Source organism: Phragmites australis, chromosome 4, assembly GCF_958298935.1.
Source record: "Phragmites australis chromosome 4, lpPhrAust1.1, whole genome shotgun sequence".
NCBI classification, from domain to species: Eukaryota; Viridiplantae; Streptophyta; class Magnoliopsida; order Poales; family Poaceae; genus Phragmites; species Phragmites australis.
This window is the reverse complement of record NC_084924.1, coordinates 47447837-47472835: the sequence shown is the minus strand read 5'-3', so window position 1 is coordinate 47472835 and position 24999 is coordinate 47447837. Positions and strand designations below refer to the sequence as shown.

At 42.1% G+C, this 24999-nt stretch overlaps 2 protein-coding genes, 1 long non-coding RNA gene and 1 pseudogene across 3 annotated transcripts; 2 read left to right on the top strand and 2 right to left on the bottom strand.

The window, feature by feature from the left end:
* Positions 1-870: 870 nt before the first annotated feature.
* Positions 871-2931, bottom strand: LOC133914519 (cysteine--tRNA ligase CPS1, chloroplastic/mitochondrial-like; annotated as a pseudogene).
* Positions 2932-9640: 6709 nt separating this feature from the next.
* LOC133916932 (chaperonin CPN60-2, mitochondrial-like) lies at positions 9641-16384 on the bottom strand. The gene is made up of 18 exons (XM_062360829.1): positions 16243-16384; positions 16093-16117; positions 15771-15902; positions 14355-14514; positions 13671-13846; positions 13486-13581; positions 13000-13104; positions 12831-12917; positions 12633-12722; positions 12482-12562; positions 12322-12390; positions 11607-11684; positions 11428-11523; positions 11075-11174; positions 10872-10975; positions 10695-10800; positions 10517-10595; positions 9641-10127 (listed from the first exon to the last, which is right to left on the bottom strand). Exons 1-18 carry the CDS (start codon positions 16278-16280, stop codon positions 10025-10027), a joined length of 1725 nt encoding a protein of 574 aa, XP_062216813.1. The 5' UTR covers positions 16281-16384; the 3' UTR covers positions 9641-10024.
* A 156-nt stretch (positions 16385-16540) lies between these two features.
* Positions 16541-21152, top strand: LOC133916931 (uncharacterized). Its single transcript, XR_009909555.1, has 4 exons — positions 16541-16759; positions 17457-17528; positions 18185-18358; positions 20820-21152. It is a non-coding gene; the product is annotated as an uncharacterized LOC133916931 (long non-coding RNA).
* Positions 21153-22523: 1371 nt separating this feature from the next.
* LOC133914518 (dirigent protein 16-like) lies at positions 22524-23624 on the top strand. Its single transcript, XM_062357617.1, has one exon. It carries the CDS (start codon positions 22614-22616, stop codon positions 23448-23450), a length of 837 nt encoding a protein of 278 aa, XP_062213601.1. The 5' UTR covers positions 22524-22613; the 3' UTR covers positions 23451-23624.
* Positions 23625-24999: the final 1375 nt, after the last annotated feature.

Here is a 24999-nt window from a genome sequence, read left to right as displayed (position 1 = left end):
TTGACTCGTGAGCATATGGCACGGGCACCAAATCTAATCCATGCCCATGCGCTGGAATCGCGCGCGTGTTTGGATTGACGCTCGCGCTCCCCGCCAAAAAAATTAGTGTTGACCTCGCCTTCTCGAGTGCGTTTAGATGTTTAGATGGACACCATTAGTTGGCAAGCTCAGCTTCCCATCACCCCACGCTTAATTTTTTTTCTCGCCAGCCGCGGCGAAACGTGGGCGCCTGATTCCTGCGCCAAACTAACGGATTAACAGGATTAGCCGGGGCTCAATCCAAACGAACCCTGCATGCCAGAATCTGGGTTAAAAAACTGTCGAAGAAGTTCCCTTCGAGCACCGAAAACTAATTTGATGAGCGCGTAATGCTGCAGCAGCAGTTGATTCGATTTGTTGCGACTGGATGATGATCTGCTTGATATCAGCACTCAGCAGGGGCAACCGTTCGTTTCTGCGGTTCTGCCAGTTCATTGGAATAAATTCCGGTATATGTTATCCAACCATCCTTGCTCCAGCAAGCACCAAAAGGAAAGAACCAAATCAAACACCAAAGAAGCAAGCCAAATTGAACTGACAACGTACAGTGTCAACAAATCCTTCTGTCCATTCAAATGCAATTGCCAAATTTAATAATCAAATCCATAACACAACGTCCCCAAGAAGTTCTCACGTATACAAGTATACGGGGCCCTTGCTTCTTACGCAACCAGAAACACACAAAGTTTTAACTGGTCAGTGAACTTGGGAACCCCTATAGAATACCACATCCAAAAATGGAGCTGCGTTAATTCACATCAATGCAGCAGCTGTGCTTCGGCGAATGTTTCAGATTTTACACCATCACTCGTTAACCGGTGAGTGAATAAATCATGACTCTTCAGACCGCTCTGGTTCGCATGGTCTCCATACTGCACCAGTGGGTTCGTCCATCAGGGAAATGCCTAAAGTAGCAAGATGTTTCCTGATTCCGTCAGAAACCTCAAACTGCTTGTTCTTCCTTGCAGCAGCTCTCTGCTCAATCTGCTCTTGCAATTGATCTTCAGTCAACCCTGCTCGCTTTAAAGCTTTGTCCTTCAGTTGCTTCAGTACCTATTGAATCAAAATTTTGTTCATGAAACAAGTAATCATCATAAATGGAGAACATGTCTAGACAGCGGTATTTAGACAGGCACAATGGCTTTGGTACCTCTGCCAAAGATGAAGGTGGCATCAGACCAAGTATAGATAGTTTATTTTTAATTTCTGTCTCCAGTGCAATAAGAGCTTGAATATAATCTTGTGGCTGCTGTTGCTTCTTCTGCTGCAGCTTTTTCTTCTTTTTCTGTTCTAGTTTTTGCTGCAGCTTCTGAAAGTAGAAAAGGTGTTACATATCAACCATAAAGTCCAAAGAAAAGGATAGTGCCGGGTACGATTCCAAAACATTTAAACCTTGGAAATTGAAGCACAAGAAACAGTACCAACATACCGTCAAATCATTCAAATTGCTGTTTATGGCCTTCAGCAGTTATGTGAAGCCATCCAGAACATCTGTGGTTTTAAGATCATCCGACATATATTCTAAGAAAGCTGAATGGTGCCTGTCGACCAGATTTTGCTCCTCAGCTGGGACTGGGACAGAGATATCCTCTTCATGATAATTAGACAACACTTCCTCGCAGTCATATAAAGTCTACACAAAATTTGCATCGAGTGAATTGAGACAAAAAAAAAAGATGATAAATACCCAAATCAATTAAATTGGTTGGATATTAACTCAAACTAATATTTGAACTTCACTCAAGCACCTGATAGATGTAGTACACACGATCTGATGCGTTCTCAATTCATTTATCAGAGTGATTCACATCAGATCTATAATGTGTCCGCATCAGGAAAAATCTTAAAGCCATGGGATGGTATAGAGCAATAATCTGAAATGTTAGACATCTCAAGAGAAACCAAGACAGGGAAACTCATCCAGAGAACTAAGTTAAAAATAGCCAGGTGTTCACCCCGTACATCTCTTATCGTGAAGAAGTTATTTTCTGATTTTGACATTTTCTGATCATCCTTGTTCACAAAGCCGTTACTCTCTGGATGAGCCGCTCGGCTTTGTGCGAGTTCGTTTTCATGGTGAGGAAAAATCAAATCTTTCCCTCCACCATGAATATCAAACACATGTCCTAAATAGTGATCACTCATTGCGCTGCATTCAATATGCCATCCTGGTCTTCCACGGCCCCAAGGACTTTCCCAAAAAGGCTCACCCTCCTTAGAAGCCTGAACACAGTGATCAGCCAAGGATGAGAAGAGAGTGAAAACACACGAGAGTAAGGTAGAAATATCAATGCATCAAAGTTACCTTCCATAAGGCAAAATCTGAAGGATTACGCTTTCTCGTATCAACAGAAACTCGTACACCTGCAAGATTATGATCTAACTTTCTTCCAGATAAACGGAGATATTCGGGGAAGCTATCGACTGAAAAGTAAACATCCCCTTCCATAGCATAGGCTTTCCCATTCTCCATTATCTGTCCAGAAACATACACAAAGCAGGAAACAATTGCAATTGCTGAGTAAAGAATTTATTGTGATATAGGACATAAGAGGGATCATAGTACAACTTTGTAGAACCAGTGTTATATATACTATAAGCTAAGCATGATTGTTCACTATGCTGGCAGCAGAGATAATATGCAAGAGTATGGGTTTGGTTGTACATTAATTTTGATGGTGACAAATAAATATAATCATCAGTGTTGATTTTGTTTAGAACAGCTGCAGAGTATCATGAAAAGAACATTTAGGCTCCCTAGTTGGTATTATTTGCTGCAATAATAGAGCATACCTTGGTTATCAACTCAATAATATGCTCTATGTGCTCTGTTACACGTGGCTCGCAAGTAGGAGGTAGGCACTGGAGCTCAGACATATCAAGAAGGAATTCGTTAATAAACCGGCTACTCAAACTTGTGACTGTTTCGCCAGCTTCATTTGCTCGCTTAATAATCTGTACAACCAAAGCAAGTTTCAGAATCACTACAGCACTAAAAGATAAGAGAATACACTGCAATTATGAACAGAGTAGAGAGCATCTGGATAGAAAGCTTAAAATTACAGCACTATTGCAGTTTTAAATACTTCTTGGCTTAAAGAAAGACAAGAACCACTTCCTAAACCTGGAATCTCCTCTATGAAACATGCACCCGTGCAACGAGCACAAAGTGATGCCACATGTTAGGGCAACTTTGGCACTGGTGACAATAATGGCTACATCTTTTCGAGTATCCTTTATTGCGATGTTCGGCCTTCTTGGACTCGACCACCTGCTCGACTCGAATACCTGCCCATGTACCGACTGCTTGGTTTAACCATATGCTTAAAATTGGACTAGTCACCGCTAGGTCCGACCACCTACTCGGAATCATCATGCTCAAACTCGATCAGTTCTTCCACCTACTCGGAGACCATCATGCTCAAAGTTCTACCAGTCTGCTCGAAGACCAATGTGCTCAAAGTCCAACCAGGTTGCTCGAAGACCACACGCTTGGATTCGACCAGCCACTGCTCGGAGATCAATGTGCTAGAATCCGACCAGTCCTTCTACTTGATCGGGAATCATCTGCTCAAAGCTTCATCTGGTCGGAGATCACTTTCTCAAAACCTTCCTGATTGTAGACAATCTGCTTGAATTTCTCCTGATTGGAGATTCCCTGTTTGGATTCAATCAAACTTCCAATTTTAGCCTGCTCCTTGGACCATACCAGTTTCGGCCTTCATCTTCTCCCTAACATCGAATGTTCCGATGTGTTAAAATTTTCAAGTCTAAAACTCTTCACCAGATGTCAATTTCTGTCATCAACACATGCCCCTCTGTTTTTTTAAGCTTGATTACCAAAGAAAATATGTCATCTCCCTTTCTACCTTTATTAGGACAATGATCAAGACATCGGCCATGAATGCTTCTTAGGACGATAGCAACCAATACATCGACCAAGTTTTTTCAAGCATCTTGCCATACATTAGGATAGTATTTTTTCAAGTATCGTTTGTTAATAGCTTTATGCTATTTCTTCCCTTACAACGTTTCTAACAAATAAGAATTTTCAAGGACGATACTTACAACTCTATATGGTCCTTCCCATATAACGACTTTAAGTGTCGATCCATCTCCTTTGGATTCTCAAAGATAGCTTCTTCGGTTGGTGAAGTGTCATGACATCTAGCTTTGGCGTCCACACTTGCCTCACGGGTTGCATCAGTTTAACCTTATTAAAAGTAGCATCCCGTAATTTTTCATCTTTTTGCTCTATCAATACTTACTTGCGTGGCCTCTGCAACCTTCTCTTCTTTATATGGGACAAACTTGAGAGACACCACCTCGGCTGTAGGTACTTAGAAAGTGGCTTGTTGCTGCTTGCCTCATAATTATTAGTCTTTGGAGCAACTTGGACAGTAGTAGGTACATGTTAAACCATTACCAGATAATCACCAAAGACAATATGTCATTTGCCAAGTTCTTCAGTAACCATTTTTATTGAGTCAATCTCAATAATATCAGCAGCAATAGTTCTTGTTTGATCAATATTAGAATCTGAAATTTGAGTAGAAACCCCACCCTCCTTGGCTCGGTATATTTTCTTCACAATTTTAGCATGCTGAATATCATTAGACCGATTTATATTCACTAATTGGTCACGATCAGGTCGTGATATTCTATCAAATACCGGCCTTCGTGATGCTTCCCATCCCAGATAAAAAAGAAGAAAGCATAGGAGGAGGAGGAGGCATCCACATACTGTTATAATCCCACGTCGGGCAAGGAGGAAATGGCATAGGAGGGGGCACCCATGGCAATGGTACTGTTGGCCCAAGTAATAGGTGAATGGTGGTAGCACAGTCTTCTTCTGGTTGATGACAATCATGCACTCCTCGTCTTGGGATGGACTTATCTTTCTCATATTTGGACAATAGTTGCTTGAATGTGGGTTTGAATTTCTCAACCTCGTCATATCTCCTCACTTCATTAACTTTCCACTTGCTATTCTATAGGCTTTTTGGTTTGACTATCCTTGGCTTAACATGGTCGTGCCCCCCCACCCCCCTCTCTATTTGAAGTGTTCATCACAATCTTGATTAACACTTTACCTTCGGGAGTTTTCTTAAGTAGCACTTGTCTTAACAAGCCTTTGTTCTCCTCCAAAAGTTTAGGTCTTTCCTCACCAGCGATTACATTCTTTCCTTTAGTTGGTTGGCTTGAGTTGGCCGAATTAGAATGCTCTTGCTTTGGAGATCAATCACATTGACCGGGAACGATTGCTTGTCTACTTGCATCTTCGCAAATTTCAATTGTCCTTCATTAATGGATGATTGAAACTGGAGATGAAAAACATTACAATCATTAGTCACATGAGAATAAGAATTATACCATTTGCAATAAGCTCATCTCTTTAATTCATCTGCTGGTGGAATTACATGACCATAAGATAGCTTAATCTGTTTTTCTTGTAGCAAATAGTAAAAAAATATTTCACATTTTGCTACATCAAAAGTAAATTCAATCTTTTCCTATTGATTCTTAGAAGACACTGGCTTAAGAGCAAATCAAATAAATGGTTTAGACTTAGAAGACCAAGATCATTCGGCCACACATACATCCACATCGTCATCGTCCAAGCTTTCATATTCATACTCAATCATGTGAACATTAGGACGATTGACTCTTATTTTGTCATTTGACCTCTAAAAATTCCTAAAACATTAGGACGATTGACTCTTATTTTGTTATTTGATCCCTAAAAATTCCTAGACTCCTTCGCACGGCTCTCTTGAGTTAGAGCCTTTTGTAACACTTGACTAATATCTAGGAAATCATGATTCACTAGCTTTTCTTTTTAAGTGAGAGAGTAAACCAGAATAAGCTAGATCATCCAAGTCTTTGTCAGATATTGTCACATTAAAATATCAGTTTCTTGTATCTCTAAACCTCCTAATATAATCGGCAACAAACTCATTGTGTTTTTGTTTAACCGATGTTAAATGCGATAATCTAAGCTCAGTGTCCCCAGTATAAAATACTCATGAATTTTTTTGCTCTAATTAAGACCATGTATAAATAGAATTAGGTGCAAAAAAAGTAAACCAAGTAAATATAGGGCCAAACAATGATAAAGGAATCAATCCCAGTTTTAATGCATCGCTAGCGCTAGCTTCACTACACTGCGAAATAAATTGAACAACATACTCTAAAGTGATTCTACCATTATCCCCAGTGAACTTAATAAACTCAGGCACCCTAAACCCTTTGGGGGATACTTAACATTTTTATATAAATCGGGGTATGATTTTTGATATGCGCGTGCTATACCTTTGGGCTCTACCCTGAACTGCTCTCTCAGAATACTAAACACTTGCTCTCTAATGTTTTCAGACCCCGTATATGGCTCAACCATAGGCCAAGTGGATGTCCCATCAGCTATTTGTTGCGGGCTAAAGGTGTTTCATAGGCATTAGTATGGTTCGGTTGTGCATCTGTTATATGCTATAGAGAACTACTGAAATTACTAGCATGTAGTGGATCATATGGAATTCCAGAAACTTAAGGTGGCACGGGAGGTATATTGTATGCTACAGTGCAATACAAAGATGTTTGTAAATTTGCTGAATTTTCTCTCATACTGGTGTAATTGCCAACATTAGACACACCCTAATTTACCATATTAGCATTCACATATGATGAAGGCATAGGAGTTGTAGATTCGGGTATAGCAGTATTTTGAATAATTCAGCTATGTATATGTTGCACCGGCACACCTTGCGGAGTAGCTTTAGATGGTGCACTTGCTGCCAATGCGTTAACAAGCAAGGAGTCATGCTGAATGCTGCTATTACTGCTACCATTAGCATGAGGCAAAACATGTTGTTTTAGATCTTTTTCACTTTGCACTTCAAAACCCATAACCTTAAGACGACTAGGTAACAACATATCCAAGTATTAAACACAGAAGCACCTACTTACTGATCAATCATCAAAACAACTTTCTCTTCAATAAGAGGTGGGATACTTACAGTGGGAGTTACCGCAAGCTTGGTATATATAGGTGCAAAATCTCCTCCTTTCCATATGACGTCTTATCTCATCTTTTGGTAGTGTGAAGCGAACACCATGTCGAACCCCATCTTGTACTTTTCGTACTCTCTTTGTGCCTCCTCATCTAGCTCCTCGATGGTGGGCACAATGATATTGTCGGGGTTGACTTCAGATCCGTTCATCATGGCTAGGGTTTTAAAATTCGGCTAAAAGGCAGCTAAAAGCTTCTTCTTAGTGAAGTCGCCAAAAAGTGTGTTGACACGAAAAAATGCAGCACGCCAAACATTGAGCATCTCGTGTGCAATCCTGGACCGAATGCTCTGACCAGGGTAATCGAAAGCTCCGATGTGGATCGAAAGTTTCGGCGATAACTATCCAGTGAGCAGCACCCAGGTTACCCTGGTCGTGACGCTACATTGTCGGATCTTCGTCGTCACCCACGCTCAGGAGGGACACCATCAGAGCGCATATGGCCAATGGCTTGTCTTTTGTCGTCGAGATCAAGAACGAGTAGCAGCAGGAGGAAGAAGAAAGAACAAGACTACAAGAACTAGGTAAAAAGAAAGATGGGATTGATATTGATCGATTGGTTGATCCTTCAATTGGTCATGACCCTCTCATATTTATAGGGTGGCAGGTCTTAGTCGTAGGAAATTAGGAGTCTTGATTCTAACCGAATAAGATTTACAAGATATGATTCCGCTATACCATTTAATCTCTGAACTTTCAATAATTGATGTATCTCTCTGATTTGATCTCGTGAGTTCCCATATATCTTCCCGAGTATCTTTTATTGCGATGTTCAACCTTCTTGGACTGGACCACTCGCTCGACTCGAACACCTGCTCACGTACCGTCTGCTTGGTTCGACCATGTGCTTAAAATTGGACCAGTCACCGTTCTGTCCGACCACCTACTCAGAATCATCATGCTTAAACTCGACCAATTCTTCTACCTACTCAGAGACCATCGTGCTCGAAGACCAACATGCTCAAAGTCCGACCAGCCTGCTCGGAGACCACGCGCTCAGATTCGACCAGTCACTGCTCGGAGATCAATGTGCTAGAATCCGAACATTCCTTCTACCCGGCCGGGAATCATCTGCTCGGATCCTCATCTAGTCGGAGATCACTTTCTCGAAACCCTCCTGATTGTAGTCAATCTGCTGAAATTTCTCCTGATCAGATATTACTCGCTTGGATTCGACCAACCTTCCAATTTTAGCCTGCTCCTCGGACTTGACCAGCTTCAACTTTCATCTTCTCCCTAACATCGGATGTTCCGATGTGTTAAAATTATCAAATCCGAAACTCACCAAATGTCAATTTCTGTCATCATCACCTTCTAATCTTCTTAATCTCTTTGCTTTGTCTGTTTGGCTATCTTCATCCTCTCTTTCCCTTACTCCACAATCCATATCATAATCCTTTCGCTATAACTATATGTAAAATGCTCTAAATGAAGATTTCATAATGGTTAATCAAAGCAACCAAAATTTGAGTGAATCTTCAATAAAACTTTTTCAAACTTCAGAAAGGAAATCTACACAATCTAGCCAATAAAAACAGTTTTCAAAACTTTCCATACTAATTAGTTGCGGACTTGCGGTGCGGTGATGTGCAGCTGCATGTGAACCAGAAAATATTTGCATCAACAAGGCTCCTGATTAGGGATACATAGAATTATAACTAGTTGGTTCATATTGAAGGATGATTTATATTGAAGGATACAAGTTACATGATTTTTACGAGGTAGTTAAGTAAATGGTTATAGGGATCCATCTTTTGGTGTGGTGGTGGAGGTGTGAGACTACGACTTCATTCACTAGGGTTCAAATCCTAATGTCCATAATTTATACACCTACGAGTGGTTTCAACAGTATTATATGTAAACGTGTGATAAGAAGACATACTCGTATGTGCGTGTGATGTGCATGTATAATGGTACGCACGTGTAGGCCACTTGTAATCGAAAAAAAGTAAATGGTTCTATATTTTAGGGGCGAAGATAATCTCCTCCTAAGATTTAGAGAATATTTTTTGTATTTGGCCCTCCCACGGGCACGTCCAGCTGCCGGCAAGAACTCACAGCAGAAGTACTATCTTGATTGTACCTTTTTAGTGTGCATTGGTGATTCAACTATTATTGAGCATTTCCCTGCTGTGAGAACAGATAGAACATTGTCATATGCAAGCAATGGCCAATGAGAGCAGTCGAATTGCACCCCAATACAAGCCCGGTGCTCCTCGCACACTTGAAACACCCAATTCGGGTCAAGTGAGCATGCTTTGGCAGAATTCCACCGACTAAACACAACGCGTTAGACCAACGGATTACACCAGCTGAGCATTCGAGTAGCTGTTGGCACCAACGGATTACATCAAGCTCTAACGGCATTCGCGTACCTGTTGGCACCAACAAATTATGTACGAGAGAAGATAAAACACAACCATGCGTGCACATTCAGTACAGTACAGTTTTCAGAAGGATGCTCAAATTCGTCCGCACAAACAAAACTGAAAGCATAAAGCATACGCTATTCCAATCAACACCAAGAGGAAAATCAGATCTCACACCATCAAATCGACATCTAATATTCATCTTGAAAATCAGTACTACCCCAATAAACAACTTCACTTCCACAGAAAGGTGGCACAACCGTCCAGTCGCCCGGTGTATCAAGGAAACAAGTAGTAGGTGTAAACGAGATCAGTTGCGGAGCAACCACAATTTGATCCAAAAAATAAACTTTCAGTGCTCGTATAAAAGGATTCGGTTCGTTCCAATTTCCAGCACTACCTCTATTTCAAGTTAGTAATCCTCTTGCAGTAGGATCAAAATTTGGGCAACTTCCTCATCAGACAGATAATGATGAATACACACTGCAGAAAGGATCTAGTATTAATGTTTCACGTAATCACATTGCTTTGACATGTGCCAGGGAAGTATGTCAGTAATCCATTCCACCCATGCCGCCCATTGCTGGTGCATTGCTCTCTTCCTTAGGGATCTCAACAATGATCGATTCTGTGGTAGTCATGAGAGAAGACACACTGCAACAGAAAACATAAGGTAAAAGTGTGTCATGGTTCCGTGGACAAATAGCAGGAAATAATGGCAGAGTAACAGAACTCATAAAGATCATAACAAAATTTTAATCCTCAATATTCAGGAGCTTTGACTTGAATGTGCATCCAAAAATCCAAGCATCGCAACTATATTTTTTTTACAGTTCAGTCAAAGCCATGAGAGCTTCAAGAGAATATTACTCTGGTTCAACCACTTCAATGCAGCTTCACTATCTTTATTATGTGTCATGTTATTCTTTAGGCTTTAATGGTTTAACCACAGCACACAGGCAATATGTTGAACTTAAAAAACTCAAGCATACAGATCAGAATTAGAAAAATTAAAGCATACAGATCAGAATTAGAGAGAGGACCTTGCAGCATCCACCAGGGCTGTTCTGATCACTTTAAGTGGGTCAATGATACCAGCCTTCACCATGTCCACATATTCACCTTGGTTGGAAGATCAGTTTGCATAACCAAAGTCAGAAACATAATTCAAACTACGTTCCTAAGTCCCCAAGAGGCAAGGTGATCAACTTTGCACCCTACCTTTAGCTGCATCATAGCCTAGATCAGTGTTTTCCTGTTCCAAAAGCTTGCCAACAATGACAGCCCCTTCTACACCTGCATTTGAAGCAATAGTGTGCACCGGGGTCTGCAAAATCCCCCAATCATCAGATGATGCAAACATGAGAGGAACTAAAAAAGGAATCAATTTCTTGAAACCTTCAAAGCATTTTGAATGATTTGGACACCAATCTTTTGGTCAAAGTTTGCAGTCGGCAACTTATCCAGGTCTTTTGACGCATAGAGAAGGGCAACACCACCACCTAAATATATCATAAACAGATAAGATTTTCTACAATGGTGACGATATATTGATACATACTAACACCAGAAAACTCAACAGCGGAGCTCCAGCACGGTACCTGGAACAATACCCTCCTCCACTGCAGCTTTGGTAGCATTTAGCGCATCAGTCACTCTATCCTTCTTCTCACCAACTTCCACCTCACTTGCCCCACCAATCTAAAAGAAACATTGAAATAAAAACTGTTCAAACTAGCAACCCAGGGCAGTCACCAAAACCAACATAGTAAAACGATGTGCCACTCCTCTTATCAGCACTAATACACCAATTAAATACCTATTGAATACTCGCTCAATACATGTCTGCCAAATTACACATTATCTAATGTGTCAGTTGAGGAAATGCCAGCAATTTAGATCGATCAGTCTTATAATGACATCAATATGCTGGAGCATGGATAATAAATTTCACCTTTAGAACAGCAACACCACCAGAAAGCTTTGCCAATCGCTCCTGTAGCTTCTCCTTATCATAGTCAGAAGTGCTTAGCTCAATTGCAGATCTCAGCTGTTAAATAAGTATATTATAGCAATAAGCACATGATATAATGTCCAAATTCTCTTGGAAAACTAAATTGATAAAGAATAAACCTGCTCAGCTCTCTCTTCAATGGCCTTCTTATCTCCAGCTCCATCAAGGATAACAGTGTCATCCTTAGAAACTGTAACCTGCACATCTCAAACACTTCCATTTAATCAAACAAATAGTTCTCTGATGTGTGAACAGAATCTGCAACCCAATAGGTTTTTTTTTTTTTTTGAGGTAATGCAACCCAAAATATATCTTATTTGGTTCATGGAACCAACCATTTTTTTAATACTTGAATATGCTTATGAGAGATGAGGTAATGATGGGCCAAGCCAATCGATTCCCCAAACCAAAGAAAGTTAAGTTTGGAGTTAGAAACGGATGGTCCATTCATCATCTTGTTCCACAAACACACCCTACCAACGATTATGAGTGTGGGTTGAGTCAAGGTTAATCAGCTTAAAATAGATTGAACAGTGAAGATACATGATGCTCAAACTCCAAAATGATTACCAAATTATGGCTAAAAAGAGCATTCCTCATGTAAGTTGAACAGTGAAAATACATGATGCCTAGAAAAAGGTATTATACCATGCAAATTTAGAAAGTAACTTTTGTAAGAGAAATAGGGATGCCAATTTTGAAGTTCACAATTATTGTTATATCATGTACTTAAACTAGCTACATTACAAACAAGGTGATTGTATATTGTCTAACAGTTCAGTTTGATAGGGTTTGAAACAAAATGTACAATCATCAACAGACAAATAAGCTTACCTTCTTGCAAGAGCCCAGCATCTGAGGCTCCAGGTTCTCAAGGTTCATCCCAAGTTCTTCAGTTATGACCTAGTTCAAGGAAGGTGAAAAAAACCAAATATGGGTGGATTTGATGATCTGATAATTATGACATAGGCAAAAGAAAAGAGCTATGACTTACTTCTGCCCCGGTAAGGATAGCAAGGTCCTGTAAGTTGGCTTTCCTGTTCTCCCCAAAACCAGGAGCTTTGACCGCACAGACCTACATTTCATGTCCAATAAAAAACTGAATAAAGTCCTAAAAACAAAGCATAAAGCGAGTTATAGCCAACCTTAATGCCTGCACGAAGCTTGTTAATAATCAGGGTACCCAACGCTTCACTTTCTATATCTTCGGCAACAATAAGCAGAGGCTTTTGCTTCTGTTGGAGCAGAAAAATAGACCATGTGCATTAGATTGCAATCAAGGTCACAACAAACCAACATCAGCCATGAGCCCAGCCCATGAGAATAGACAATTAAACAAATACCTTCAGAGCTAACTCCAACACTTTGACCACCGCGTGCATGTTAGATACTTTCTTGTCATGTATCAAAATCAAGGGATCATTTAGTTCCTATAACAAATAACATAAATATATAATAAGATGATTTGAAGTTAATACAGTAGAATAACAAGAAAGCAAAGGGAACACTTACACATTTCTGGTTCTTTTGGTTGGTAATAAAGTATGGAGAGATGTAACCTCTGTCAAGCTTCATGCCTTCCACAACTTCAAGCTCGTTATAGAGAGTGTTGCCATCCTATCAAGTATTTCATAGATTGTAAACAAAACATAGACAAAAGCATTCCACTAGAATAAATCCCCAGAAGAGAAATGCTGACATAGAAAAACATATCCCAGCACAGATAGCAATAAAAATAAAAACTTGATGATAGTAATCTCTTGTGGTTACAGAAAATGCAAATATGGGCCAAATTGAACACCTAAACAATCTAATGGGACGACAAGTTATGGGAGTGTGTAAAGCCACATTTGGAACCCCAAAAAATAATTCAAAGTATATTGTCAGAATTAGGCTTCACCCAACATTTTTAAGTCTGATGAAAAAAAAACAGAGGTGATATGATTGACGAAATAGCAATGCATAAGAAGCTAAGTTCTTTAGAGTGTTTTGACTTACCGCAATAGTAATAACTCCCTCTTTACCAACCTTCTCCATAGCCTTTGCAATTAGCTCACCAATTTCCCTTTCCCCGTTAGCTGATATAGTACCCACCTTTGAGTAATGAATAAATTGAGTGTCTTAGGGAGAAGAGAACAAACATATACAAAATAGTTTCTTGACTCCTGTAATTCAACAATTACCTGTGCTATTTCTTCTGATGTGCTGATCATTCGGGCCATGCCCTTTAGGTTTGTGACCACAGCATCAACAGCCATTGAGATACCACGTCTCAGATCCATGGCATTCATTCCGGCCGCTACGGACTTGCAACCCTCACTGAATATAGCCTTTGTCAGAATGGTAGCACATGTAGTACCTGAAACCGTTTGAACATAAGCACAGGGAACTTAAATGAAACCAAAAGAGATTATATTTCGTGATTCAGTCCATGGTCCCCCAAAAGCAATATGAACAGAAAGTATTTGAATGGAGGAAACAATACAATATGACAAGACAACAGGAATTTGCTTTAATAATGCAATAACCTTAGGATCAAAGATGATACAATGCACAGGCGAATAAGAGATCAATCAATATCCAGTCAATAGAAGTCAAAATGTCTAACTGACAACATGTGTTAAAACTTAGTTCCTATAAATACAAGATATGGATAGCACTGTAAGTCTGTCAAAAACATAAGCCTAACGAAAATATCCAAATACATACAGAGCAAGCAAATCTTGAATTGGAATAACTTTGACATATGAGTACATACTATTGCTATTCTAGCATTGCTTATGATACGCTACACAGAAAGACAGGTCCAATATAAAACTCTGAGCAGTTGTAAGCTTGACAGGAGTATGCAGAGAACTAAGCCATACCATCCCCAGCAGTATCATTAGTAGCATTAGCGACCTGCTTTACAAGGCTTGCGCCAACATTCTTTACCCTGTCACTGAATTCAATACTCTTGGCAACAGTCACTCCATCCTTCGTAACTTTAGGAGCACCAAAGCTTTGCTCAATAATAACAGTGCGTCCCTGTAGCATAAATACATTATATTTAACAATGTTGGCATAATAACTCTCATAGCATACTGTTAAAAATCAATTGAAAACAAAAGGCAATCTCACACAACTGCGTTTATAGCTCAAAAGAAAAGGAATCCAAAAATTACTTATTGGGGTAGTCATACACGTTAAGTTGTAATCCGGTCATTTTATTGGATATTTAGCTAAGTACAAAAGGGTCTGGGTAGGGATAGGACTTGTTTCTAATTTTCTAATTTTCTACTGGTACATCCAACAATAAATCTGTCTCCATAACTATCTTGCCCTTCGTTATCTTCCCTGAAACCAACTGTGGTATCTACATTGTACCCACAATTTCTTCCATTTATGATCTTTCCTTTCTGAAGTTTCACACCAACCACAAATTGAATCTCTATGGACATACATGCTTTTCAGTGGTTCTTTCACAACCGGAGAAAGTTGGTTTTGTCTAGATGTGCATTTATACATGCCATTTCGATTAATTAAGACCATCTTAATTGTATATTTTAGCATAAATCTAGGGTAGGAGCCATGAGGTTAATTGTGTGCATCTAGTAGCTTGCTGTGAATCCTAGCATAATTATTTTTTGAGGCACGAGATTACACGAGCAAGCTCTTTGTACAATATATCAATGTTTGACCCTTTCCAAAACATCAACATATAGAATATCTTATTACTCCGTCCTTTCAAATTTAGTTACAGGTTTAGAACATGGGGTGACTAATAAGTGTAAAAACTTCCAGATAGATACGTTTGCATGAAAACGACAATAAACGAGAAGTCACAATATCCAAAAATAATATCACCACTGCTGCAAATTTGTTGTACAACCAAAATGCAGAACTTTCTTAGAGTTAGTTAAGTGTATTTTGCTACAAGAAAAAATATAGTGCAAGGCCAACCATGAGAACATGACATGTACAACTGCTAAATGCAAAGATAAGATCATCCATGTAAGCTCACTACTTATAATAGCATCATCAGTCACTTAGCTCTCGACTATTCCCATATGTAAAGGTATTATTATACTTAAAGAAATAGATGTAGTACCATATTAGCTATAACATTAGCCGTAGCTAACAGCCTAATAAATTAGTAATGTGGTGTGCACGAATGAGAGGTTATGCGATACAGAATTACATTATCTCAGCCAAACTGCATTTACAAGTCTTAAATCTCCAGCACAATCAGATACCAAGACCACGAACTCTGCAGGTGCGTATGCACAAGGGTATATATATACCTTAGGACCCATTGTCACTTTGACTGCATCTGCCAACTCCTCAACGCCCTTCATCATCAAGGCCCGGGCCTCTACACCGAACTTGATGTCCTTGGCAGCATAATTCCTGCTCCAGGCCAGCCTGCTCCCCACCTGCTCAGCATCGCACATAAAGTCAGCCAGAAAAAAAAAATCCAAATCAAACGAGAGGTCCTGAAATAAGAATGCCCAATCCAGCAGGTTAAGATTTCCGATCAGTGATCTGACCAGAACGCTCCAAAGCACAAGGTCGAAACCAACCAACAACCACGCTAACGCATCATCACCACAGAAATTCACTAACCTGGCGAGCGCTGCTACCGGCTTGCCTGCACCAAGCAAAGCGCACATCTCAGCAACACGATTACTTCATTACTCGAAACAAACCCCAGCGCGGCAGTATAGAAAGCAAGCAAGCGCGCGACGAGAGGCATCAATCGGCTAATCAACTCACCGGGCCTTGGAGGCGAGGCTGGTGGCCGCGCGGTACATGGCGACGGAGGAAGGCTTCGACTTGGAGCGCTCGGCCGGGTTCTGGGGGCGAGGAGGAGGAGACGGCGAGGCGGACTAGAGCTACTTGGGGAGGAGGAAAGGATGGGAGAAGAGAGGTTTAGGGGTTTAGGGTTTTATAATCTCCATCGCTCGTGGGCTGCCAAACGGTCGAGATGGGCCCATGGGCCACGTGTCGATCCATGGGCTAATGGTCTAGTGGGCTCGTCTGGGAAATATGTCACCATGCGGAAACCTGAAACTGAAACTACTTTCACGTGGAGGACTTATCTGCAAAAAGGGAATCTCCGAACCGCACCTCCACCACCTGCCGCGCCGGCCGGCCGGCCGGCGAGCCTCTTCCTCCGGTCGTTCCCCTCCTACTCGCATCGTGTCTCCATTTTCTGGGTGTAGTTCGGAAAGATCTGGACCGTGGCAACCGATCTACAAGGCCATGGGGTTCCTCGAGGACTTCCAAGCCAGTGAGTGTTCTTCCTCCCGCTAGGGCACGGGCCTGCCTTGGTCGCCGATTACTCGCGATCCCACACCAAGTCTCTTGTTTTCTTGTATGTTTACGCCGGAATTAGTACATAATTTGCCGATAATTGCTGTTTGGGTATACCGAGATGATTTAGGGTAGCATATGATTTGATGATATTGCGATGACAGTACTTGAGATGTAATGAGTGAGCCGGCCTAAGGCTAAGCTATCTGCTGAATAGTGATTATGCAATTTATCTCTTGTTTATAAGTATCAGTGATTTCTATTTTTAGTTGGCAACTTGTACAATCATTAGCTTTTTTTTTATGAACGCGTGCCGCGACAAACTAATATTTCATTATTTGGAACTATGAACTTTCTAGTTTTTATTAAATTATCTCAACCTGGCATAAATAGCCCAGCTTTTTGTACCTATTTTTATTTGAATACTTCCATGTTTCCTTTCAACTTTTGATAATTTGAAATTTATAAGTTATAGTTGGAGTATTGGTACTAGGGAGTGTTTTTCTTGGAAGAGAAAACATGAGAAGATGCTAGCCTTATTGCATTAAATCCTGGAATCGATATTGGGTTTTCTAGATTCAACTTGTTCCTTCAGATGGTAACTTCACCATTTACGTGCATTTTTACACATTAATGTCATCCATACACACATTACCCTATTTGATTGCTCTCAGGTGTTGAAGCGTTGCCAGCTATGCTGCACAAGAACTATTCATTAATGCAAGAGCTAGATAAAAGTTTGCAAGGTACGCAGAATTTTGAATTCTATGTTATTTACTGACTCTCTTTGTCATTTCTTAAAATGTGTGTAGCAAACTAAATCTGAGCACAATAAAGGTTGAGTGTCCCAGATGCATCATAAGAGGATAAATAAAAAATATATAATACATATGCATGCAAATGTTATTCTACTTCGGTTATAAATTTTCATATGCTGTAACAAGCCCAGTGGGCTGCTTTGTTTCTGATTACTTTTGCAATCTTTCCTTTCAAATAGATAGCACCATGCACAAATATTAGGTAGGATTCCGGGTGCTTCTGCATAGCACTACATTTTAATACTTGATCCGCTTGTCAATTACATATCAAGTTTACTGGCTATTGTTTAAAGTCCACTTCCTGAAATTGATGAATGACAGTTTTTATCTTGGTTGTGGCAAGGCGTGTCAACCTACAATTGTTGCCAAATAAACTTTTCTATGGGATAGCTTTATATGTAAATACACATAGCACTGTCCAGACTATGATGCTAAGCTCGATAGTTATTTATGTTGTTGCAATGAGTGAAATGTCAACTAATTTTATTTCTCTGAACAGGAACTGCAATCTTTGTTAAACTTAAGTTCTTCAGCATTTTGCCCTGAAAATAGGCCCCCTTTTTGTGCTTCTCAATTCTCATTAGGTGTGCAACTAGAAAATGAACAGCGCTGTCAGCAAGAAATAGAGGACATTAAGCATGGACTTGAATCCGGAAGTATTACATTTGACCCAGCAAAACTGAAATTTTCTGATGAAGCAATTGAGGAGCAGAATTGCTGACGAGAAGGTGGCTTTAGCCACTCAGACTTATGACCTGGTAAGTGTCTCTCAGTTACATAGTTGTGTGCATGAGGAAAAATGCATTGCGCCATGAACTTATCATTTGTGCTCTATATATACTTCGAAAATAGAAAAAAAATTTAAAAAATAGTTATAAAATTCTAAAAAAATAAAAAAAATATAGAAAATAAATAAAATAAGCTGTGTTGATTAGTTGTCTAGTTAAAAACCTTTCTACTAAAAGTAAAAAAGATTACAACATTTATTGATCCATAAATGAAAAATTAGAAATATATAAATAATAGAATTGATTTGTTGAAGTGGACAAGTGGCTTTGGAGTTTAGATCAGTGGGAGTTTGGTATAGACGGATAGTGGCTATTTATAGGTCAAGATGAGAGGTGGGTGACGGTTCCCGGGTCGTTTTCGAAAAAATAAAGAAAAATCAGAAATAATAGGGAGATATAATTAATTCTAAAAATGAGCTTTATTGATAGGTTGCCTCATTTAAAAACTTTCTAGCAAAGGAAAAAAGAGTACAACCTAGCTCAAAAAATTAGAAATTACACGTTCTCAAGTGTCAACAATATATAGATACAAATTTTTAAATGAAGCTTCAAGCTCAGTGAACCCTAGAAAACTGCGAAGGTGCTTTAGTGAAGAGGGAGTGGGCTAATCAGCCACAACAGCAACCTTGATGGATCGGTGGCCACCCCCTGCGCAGAAATGTAGTGTCCCATATATTCAATAGACTAGCGCGCGAATGCACACTTAGATGATTTGATCAGAAACTCTTGTTGGCGCAGAATGACAAACACTTGGCGCAAATGATCAATATGCGCAAACAAGGACTTACTATAGATAAGGATGTCATCCGTGAACACCAAAATGAACTTCCGAAGCAGAGGAGCAAATATATGATTCATGATACCTTGAAACGTAGCTTGCGCATTAGTGAGCCCGAACGACATGACCAAGAACTCATAAAGGCCATTGTGAGTGTGGAAGGCCGTCTTAAACTCATCACCCGTTGCAACTTGTATCTGATGAAAACTATAACTGAAGTCCAATTTAGTGAAGATCAAGGCATCGACCAGCTCATCGAGTAGTTCATCAACAATGGGCATATGATGCTTATTCCGCACTGTAATAGCATCAAGGTGACGATAATCCACACAAAACATCACGAACCGTCTTTTTTCTTGACGAGAAGCAATGAGGAAGCAAACGGGCTTGAGCTTGGTCTAATCACACCCTGCTGAAGCATGGTCTAAAGCTACCGTTTGATCTCCGATTTTTGATGAGGCGCATAACGATAGGGCCGTATATTGACTGGCTGAGCTCCATGCAATGAAGGAATTTGATGATCGAAGGGCCGTTGGGGCGGAAGTGAAGCCAGACTCTGAAATAGATCTGTGAACTCACTAAGTAGTGCCTGTAGCTCATCCGGCAACTTTGCAAGCACATCATCAGAGACGGAGCAAACCACACCACACGGAATCAGCTCAACACAGTGCGCCAGGGCATCTCGTAGAATCAATCCATCAAGCTTTTGAGCAGAAATCACTGGGCAGGAGGTCAAGTCATCATGAATGCCCTGCAAAGTAACTCGACGACCCTTGTGCGTGAAGCGCATATGCTTACCGGTTCATGTTTGAAGGAAGCATTAGATTCGAAGGGGCCAATCTAATCTGGAGGTCTTGGGCGCCGGCCAAAATTAAGTTCTTCGCTTGGCTTATGCTCCATGGCAGGCTTTGGACAGCTGCCCGAAGAAAGCGGCATGGACTCCAAGAAGATGACTCATGCGCTCTCTGCTCTCAGATGCCGGAAACAACAGAATATCTTCTGCTGCATTGTCCCTTTGCAAGACAGGTTTGGTGGAAATTGATGAGGATTCCAACGCCTCAAACTGAAGATCCAATCCTTCATTGGTGGCTGCTCCTGCGACAAAGTGTCGTCACTATTCTCAGAAAAGGGTTGGACTCCTTCATTCTTCTCATTTGTTGGAGAGTTTGGCTGCTTCGGAATGCTATCGTCTTTGACAATAACCGCCTTACCATTGACTGCTTCATTAGCTGGATCTGGGATGATGCCGACCATTGGTGCCAAGCAGGCGCAACTCAACTCCGCGTCCTCCTACACCGGCTTCGCACTACCGGCACCATCGCTTAATATGCTGCCGTCGTTTGTTGTCGTTGTCGTCCGACAATTGAGAATCTTCGCTAGTGCCGCCTAACGTGTTTCTTTGCTGCTTTTATCGGCCTGCTTCTATGGCCGTTGTACAAGACTTCTCTTTATTTCCTCGTATTAATACAACGATATGCACTGCTCTTGCGTATTCTAGAAAAAAAATGTCCCATAGCTAATAATAGGTCGTCTATCACATTATTTATTTATCTGGTAGCTTTTTGTGCCTGGTCTGAAATAAGAAAATTATTAAATGTTTTATTTCATTTTGATTTGGAAGTTCATTACTTTGCATATGATGTGTGTGAGAAGGGCTATGAGGGCATCCTTGAAGCGATGAGGAAGGCTAGGAGGCTCAATAACCACGTTTTCTCCATGTTGAGGGCGCGCTGCCCCCTCGAGGACAAGATTGCATGTGCTATCAAGCCAAGTGGGGCACCTCTTCATCGTATGAAATTTATGAACACTGTGTCTGCATTCGAGACATTGCCACAAAGAGTCACCAGACAAGATCCAGGCGGATGTGTTCCTCTTTTGTATGTGTGGTCGTGTAATGTGTTGTCGTAAGCTACTTGTATATTATGTTGTTGCACTCATAAACGGTGAACCCTGGGACTTGAATAAAAGAAGAATGTACTTGCTGTATATCCAAATTGGGGCCTGAGTTGGTCTCAAGAAAACTTGATCTTGAGTTTGCAAGTTTAACTTTCAGATTTGAGATTTTACCTCGCTGAACCAAACCGTACATAGTTGAGGAGCTGTGCCAGAAGACTCACTACTAGTTCATGGTTATTGCTATGTGCGTATTTCTGAAACTGCTGTCAAAATGTAGTTTCTGAAAGTGTGACGGGAAACTGGGGGAAAGCCCTGAACATGATCTTTTTATATTTGGGATGCGCATTATCTCTTTGCAATATCTGTTTGCTGGCAAAATTTTAGCCGGATAATGCCAATATTTTCGAACGTTCGAGGGCAAAATTTTCGCGCACACGGCAAGGGACGCTCATTGCCAATTTGTCATAGCGGCATGCATTTGATTGATCCGGGTCACGGCATGTCAACATTTCCCGTGGTACTGAAGTTCTCTGTAACCAACCATGTGTCTTCGGCTTTCCTGGATTGGCATAGCCACGGCCCATGGCCCACGGGTCACGACAGCCTTCAAGGTCGCCGAGCATTCCAGTTTCAGTCTTTCATGCCAAAGATGGCACCCTGCCATGTCTCTGACGTGCAGTCAGGCAAAATCGCGGTCACTGACAAGGTGAAGTTCTAGGTGAGCTATGGGCCAAGTCAAGCTTCAGTATTCAGCATTTCACCAAGCCATTGAAGTCAGCATTGTTTGGTTCATAGCTATTATTTCAGGGTTTTTTTTTTTTTGCAACGGGTTAGCGGCAACGGGTTTAGAAATTTAGGTTTTCGGTGACGGATTCCCGGTGGGTGGCAAGTTTAGAGGAAGCTTCGGGGGAAGCAAATCGACTTGATGGAGGAGGCGGGCGCGGGGCAGGGTGGTGGGGGCACCATCGGCCGTGGGCGACGGAGGATGGCCGGTGGGCCAGGATAGGGTGGGGGAGAGCGGAAATAGAGAGGTTAGCATGGCGAGGGTGACGGACATAGATCCGACAGTAGGAATACCATAGGAGATGACTGGATGCGAGCGGGAAGTGAGGGAGCAAGCACAGCGGGGCGGTGAGGTGAGCGGATACGTCACTGTACAGGCGGGACGTTTGTGAGATCTAAAGGTTGAAGAAAGGTTGTGAGCTATTGGAAGCCGTCATTTGAAAAGAAAAAACAAAAGTAGGTGTCAAAAAAAAGCAACCAACTTTTTTTTTGAGACGATCCCAGCTATTATTCTTGGGGTGTTGGTTCTGGTAGTCACTTCAGTTCCTCATAACTCAACTGCTTCACTCTTCCCTCCAATTGTTCCTAGTCGGAAACCACAACTGCTCCACTCATTCATGCCTTCAACTGCATACGTGCATGCAAACATTCTTCAATGCATATAAAACCCTACTCCTGCCAATCGTTTAATCACCCAGAAACACAAAGAAATATAGTATACTCCGTCGAGCTCCGGAAACAAGCACATCCAACGAACCCAAACCCAAGATGTTCACCTTCCCATCACCAGCTGTTCCTCTCACCGTTCTTCTCATCGCCACGCTCCACGTTGCCGCCATCCATGCACAGATACCCGCCGCTGCAACGACAGGCGCCGCGGTCGCCGCGACAAACCCTCAGTCAGGCAGCGGCAGAGGTGGCGTCGGCGGCGTAGGCGCCGGTGGCCCGGACGACGCGCCTCTAGAGCTCTACATGCACGACATTCTCGGCGGCTCGAACCCCACGGCGCGGCCCATCACCGGCTTGCTCGGCAACATCTACAACGGCCAGGTCCCCTTCGCGCGGCCCATCGGCTTCAGCGCGCCCAAGAACGGCGTGCCGATCCCCAACGCCAACGGCCAGGTCCCCACGTACAACGGCAACACCGGCATCCCGCTCGACACCGGCCTCTCAGGCGCCGGCTTCCTGCAGCCCGGGAACGGCGGCGCGGCCGCAGCCCCAGCGCAGGTACAGCTTGGCCCCGACGGGCTCAGCCTCGGTTTCGGCACCATCACCGTCATCGACGACGTGCTGACGAGCGGGCCCGACCTCGGCGCGCAGCCTCTCGGGCGCGCGCAGGGCGTGTACGTGGCGAGCTCGGCCGACGGGTCGGCGCAGATGATGGCGTTCACGGCCATGATGGAGGGCGGCGAGTACGGCGACACGCTCAACTTCTTCGGGGTGTACAAGGTGGGCACCCCCTTGTGCCGGCTGTCCATCACCGGCGGCACCGGCAAGTTCAAGGGCGCCTGCGGGTTCGCCGAGGTGCGCCCGCTCATCGCCTCCGGCCAGCACGTCACCGACGGCGCAGAGACGCTGCTGCGGATCACCGTCCATCTTGCTTAGTTAGCAGGCCGAGTTTGTGGTGGTCTCACGTCCCGAGGTGGTTGTTTTGGACTTGTCATCAGTAAATGCATGTATTGTTTGTGTCTCGTGTGAATCATGGTGCTATAACTGTGAGTGTGTTTTTGCTTCTGCAGCGACTACGAATTATGAAAGCGTAAATGTTGGGTTATCCATTTGTACATCTGTTTCTGTTTGCAACAGAAAACATCATGTCCAACAACAATCTCTGGCCTCTGCATCCGTCCCTCTACGCCTCTCCACTCTTTTGCCCATCTGGCCATCTAAATCAGCGGGCCGCACGGCAAGATGCCGAGTGGCAACGGCCTGGTACTGCAGCGGTCAAAGGACGTAGCAATTGGCGACGGGCAAGTGCACACGGAGAGGGAAATTTCCATAACGGACACAATAGTTATCAGAGTCATTTATTTATATTCAGATTCGTATAGAAGAGATAGATAAAAAATTATAAAGTAAGTGAGAAAATTAATAGATATATGAGTATCATGTGAGAACGATAAACAGTTGAGATAGGTCGTGTGTGTGCAACATATTGCGGAGTTGTATTTCCTCAGCGCATGGACTACAACGGACTTGCTGTAATTCATGGGGTAGGGTGCAACCCGCAAGTACATACGGCGCGCCGATGCTGGTGGGCGGTGGCAGGACCAGTTGACTAGGCGTCCAGCCATCCAGGCGAGGCGAGAGCAATGCGGGCGGTGAGGGCACACGGCAACAATAGGCTGCACGTGGCACGCGATAAGTAGGCAGCCGGCTAGGGCGCTAGGTTAGACTCCAGATCCCATAAGTGAGATGATATGATCCCAAATTCCCTATTCTTTAATGAGCTAACAAATCGAATAGGGGACTATCTTTTGAATGATTGTCTAGTTATGTTTCTAGAACGTGATTTTTTTTAAAGTAAAGTATAATAACATCATCGAACACTTCAAGTCATGATACCGAGTTGAATTATAGTTTTCTTAATTGTTTTATAATTTCTCTAAATTAGCTAAAATATCGCTAACATAAACAATTTGTGTAGTTCAATTATGCTATTGTAAATTTGTAGACTTTTCTTTAAACATATCTCTACTACTTAAAAAACACCTAAAGGTTCCTGTTCTGCTCTCATGTGTTCCTCTCCCGTCAATCTCGCGTGTCCCACCCCTCGTGGTCCCTCCCGCTTCGTTCGCTGATTCCGCTCTCATCCCCTTCTCTCCTCTCGTAAACCGCTCGCGATTCCAGATAACTCACGCATTGATCCGCTCGTTACGCTCCTCCCTCCCCGTCCGTTGTCATGCCCCGAAACCAGTAATAACGTAATTAAGCATAATTATGCTTCATAAGCATTATGTTTGATTTTGAGTAATTTTATTTCAGAGCATTAGAGCATTTCGTTTAGAGTCAATCGACTGAGAGAAAGTAATTCGGGAGAGAAAAGAAAAGAATTCATAGTAAAACGAGCTTATTCTCTAATACGTGGGCCCCACCCGATGGGCCAACCACCCCTCTCTCCCTTAGGCAGCAACCCATGTGCTCCCTCTCTCTC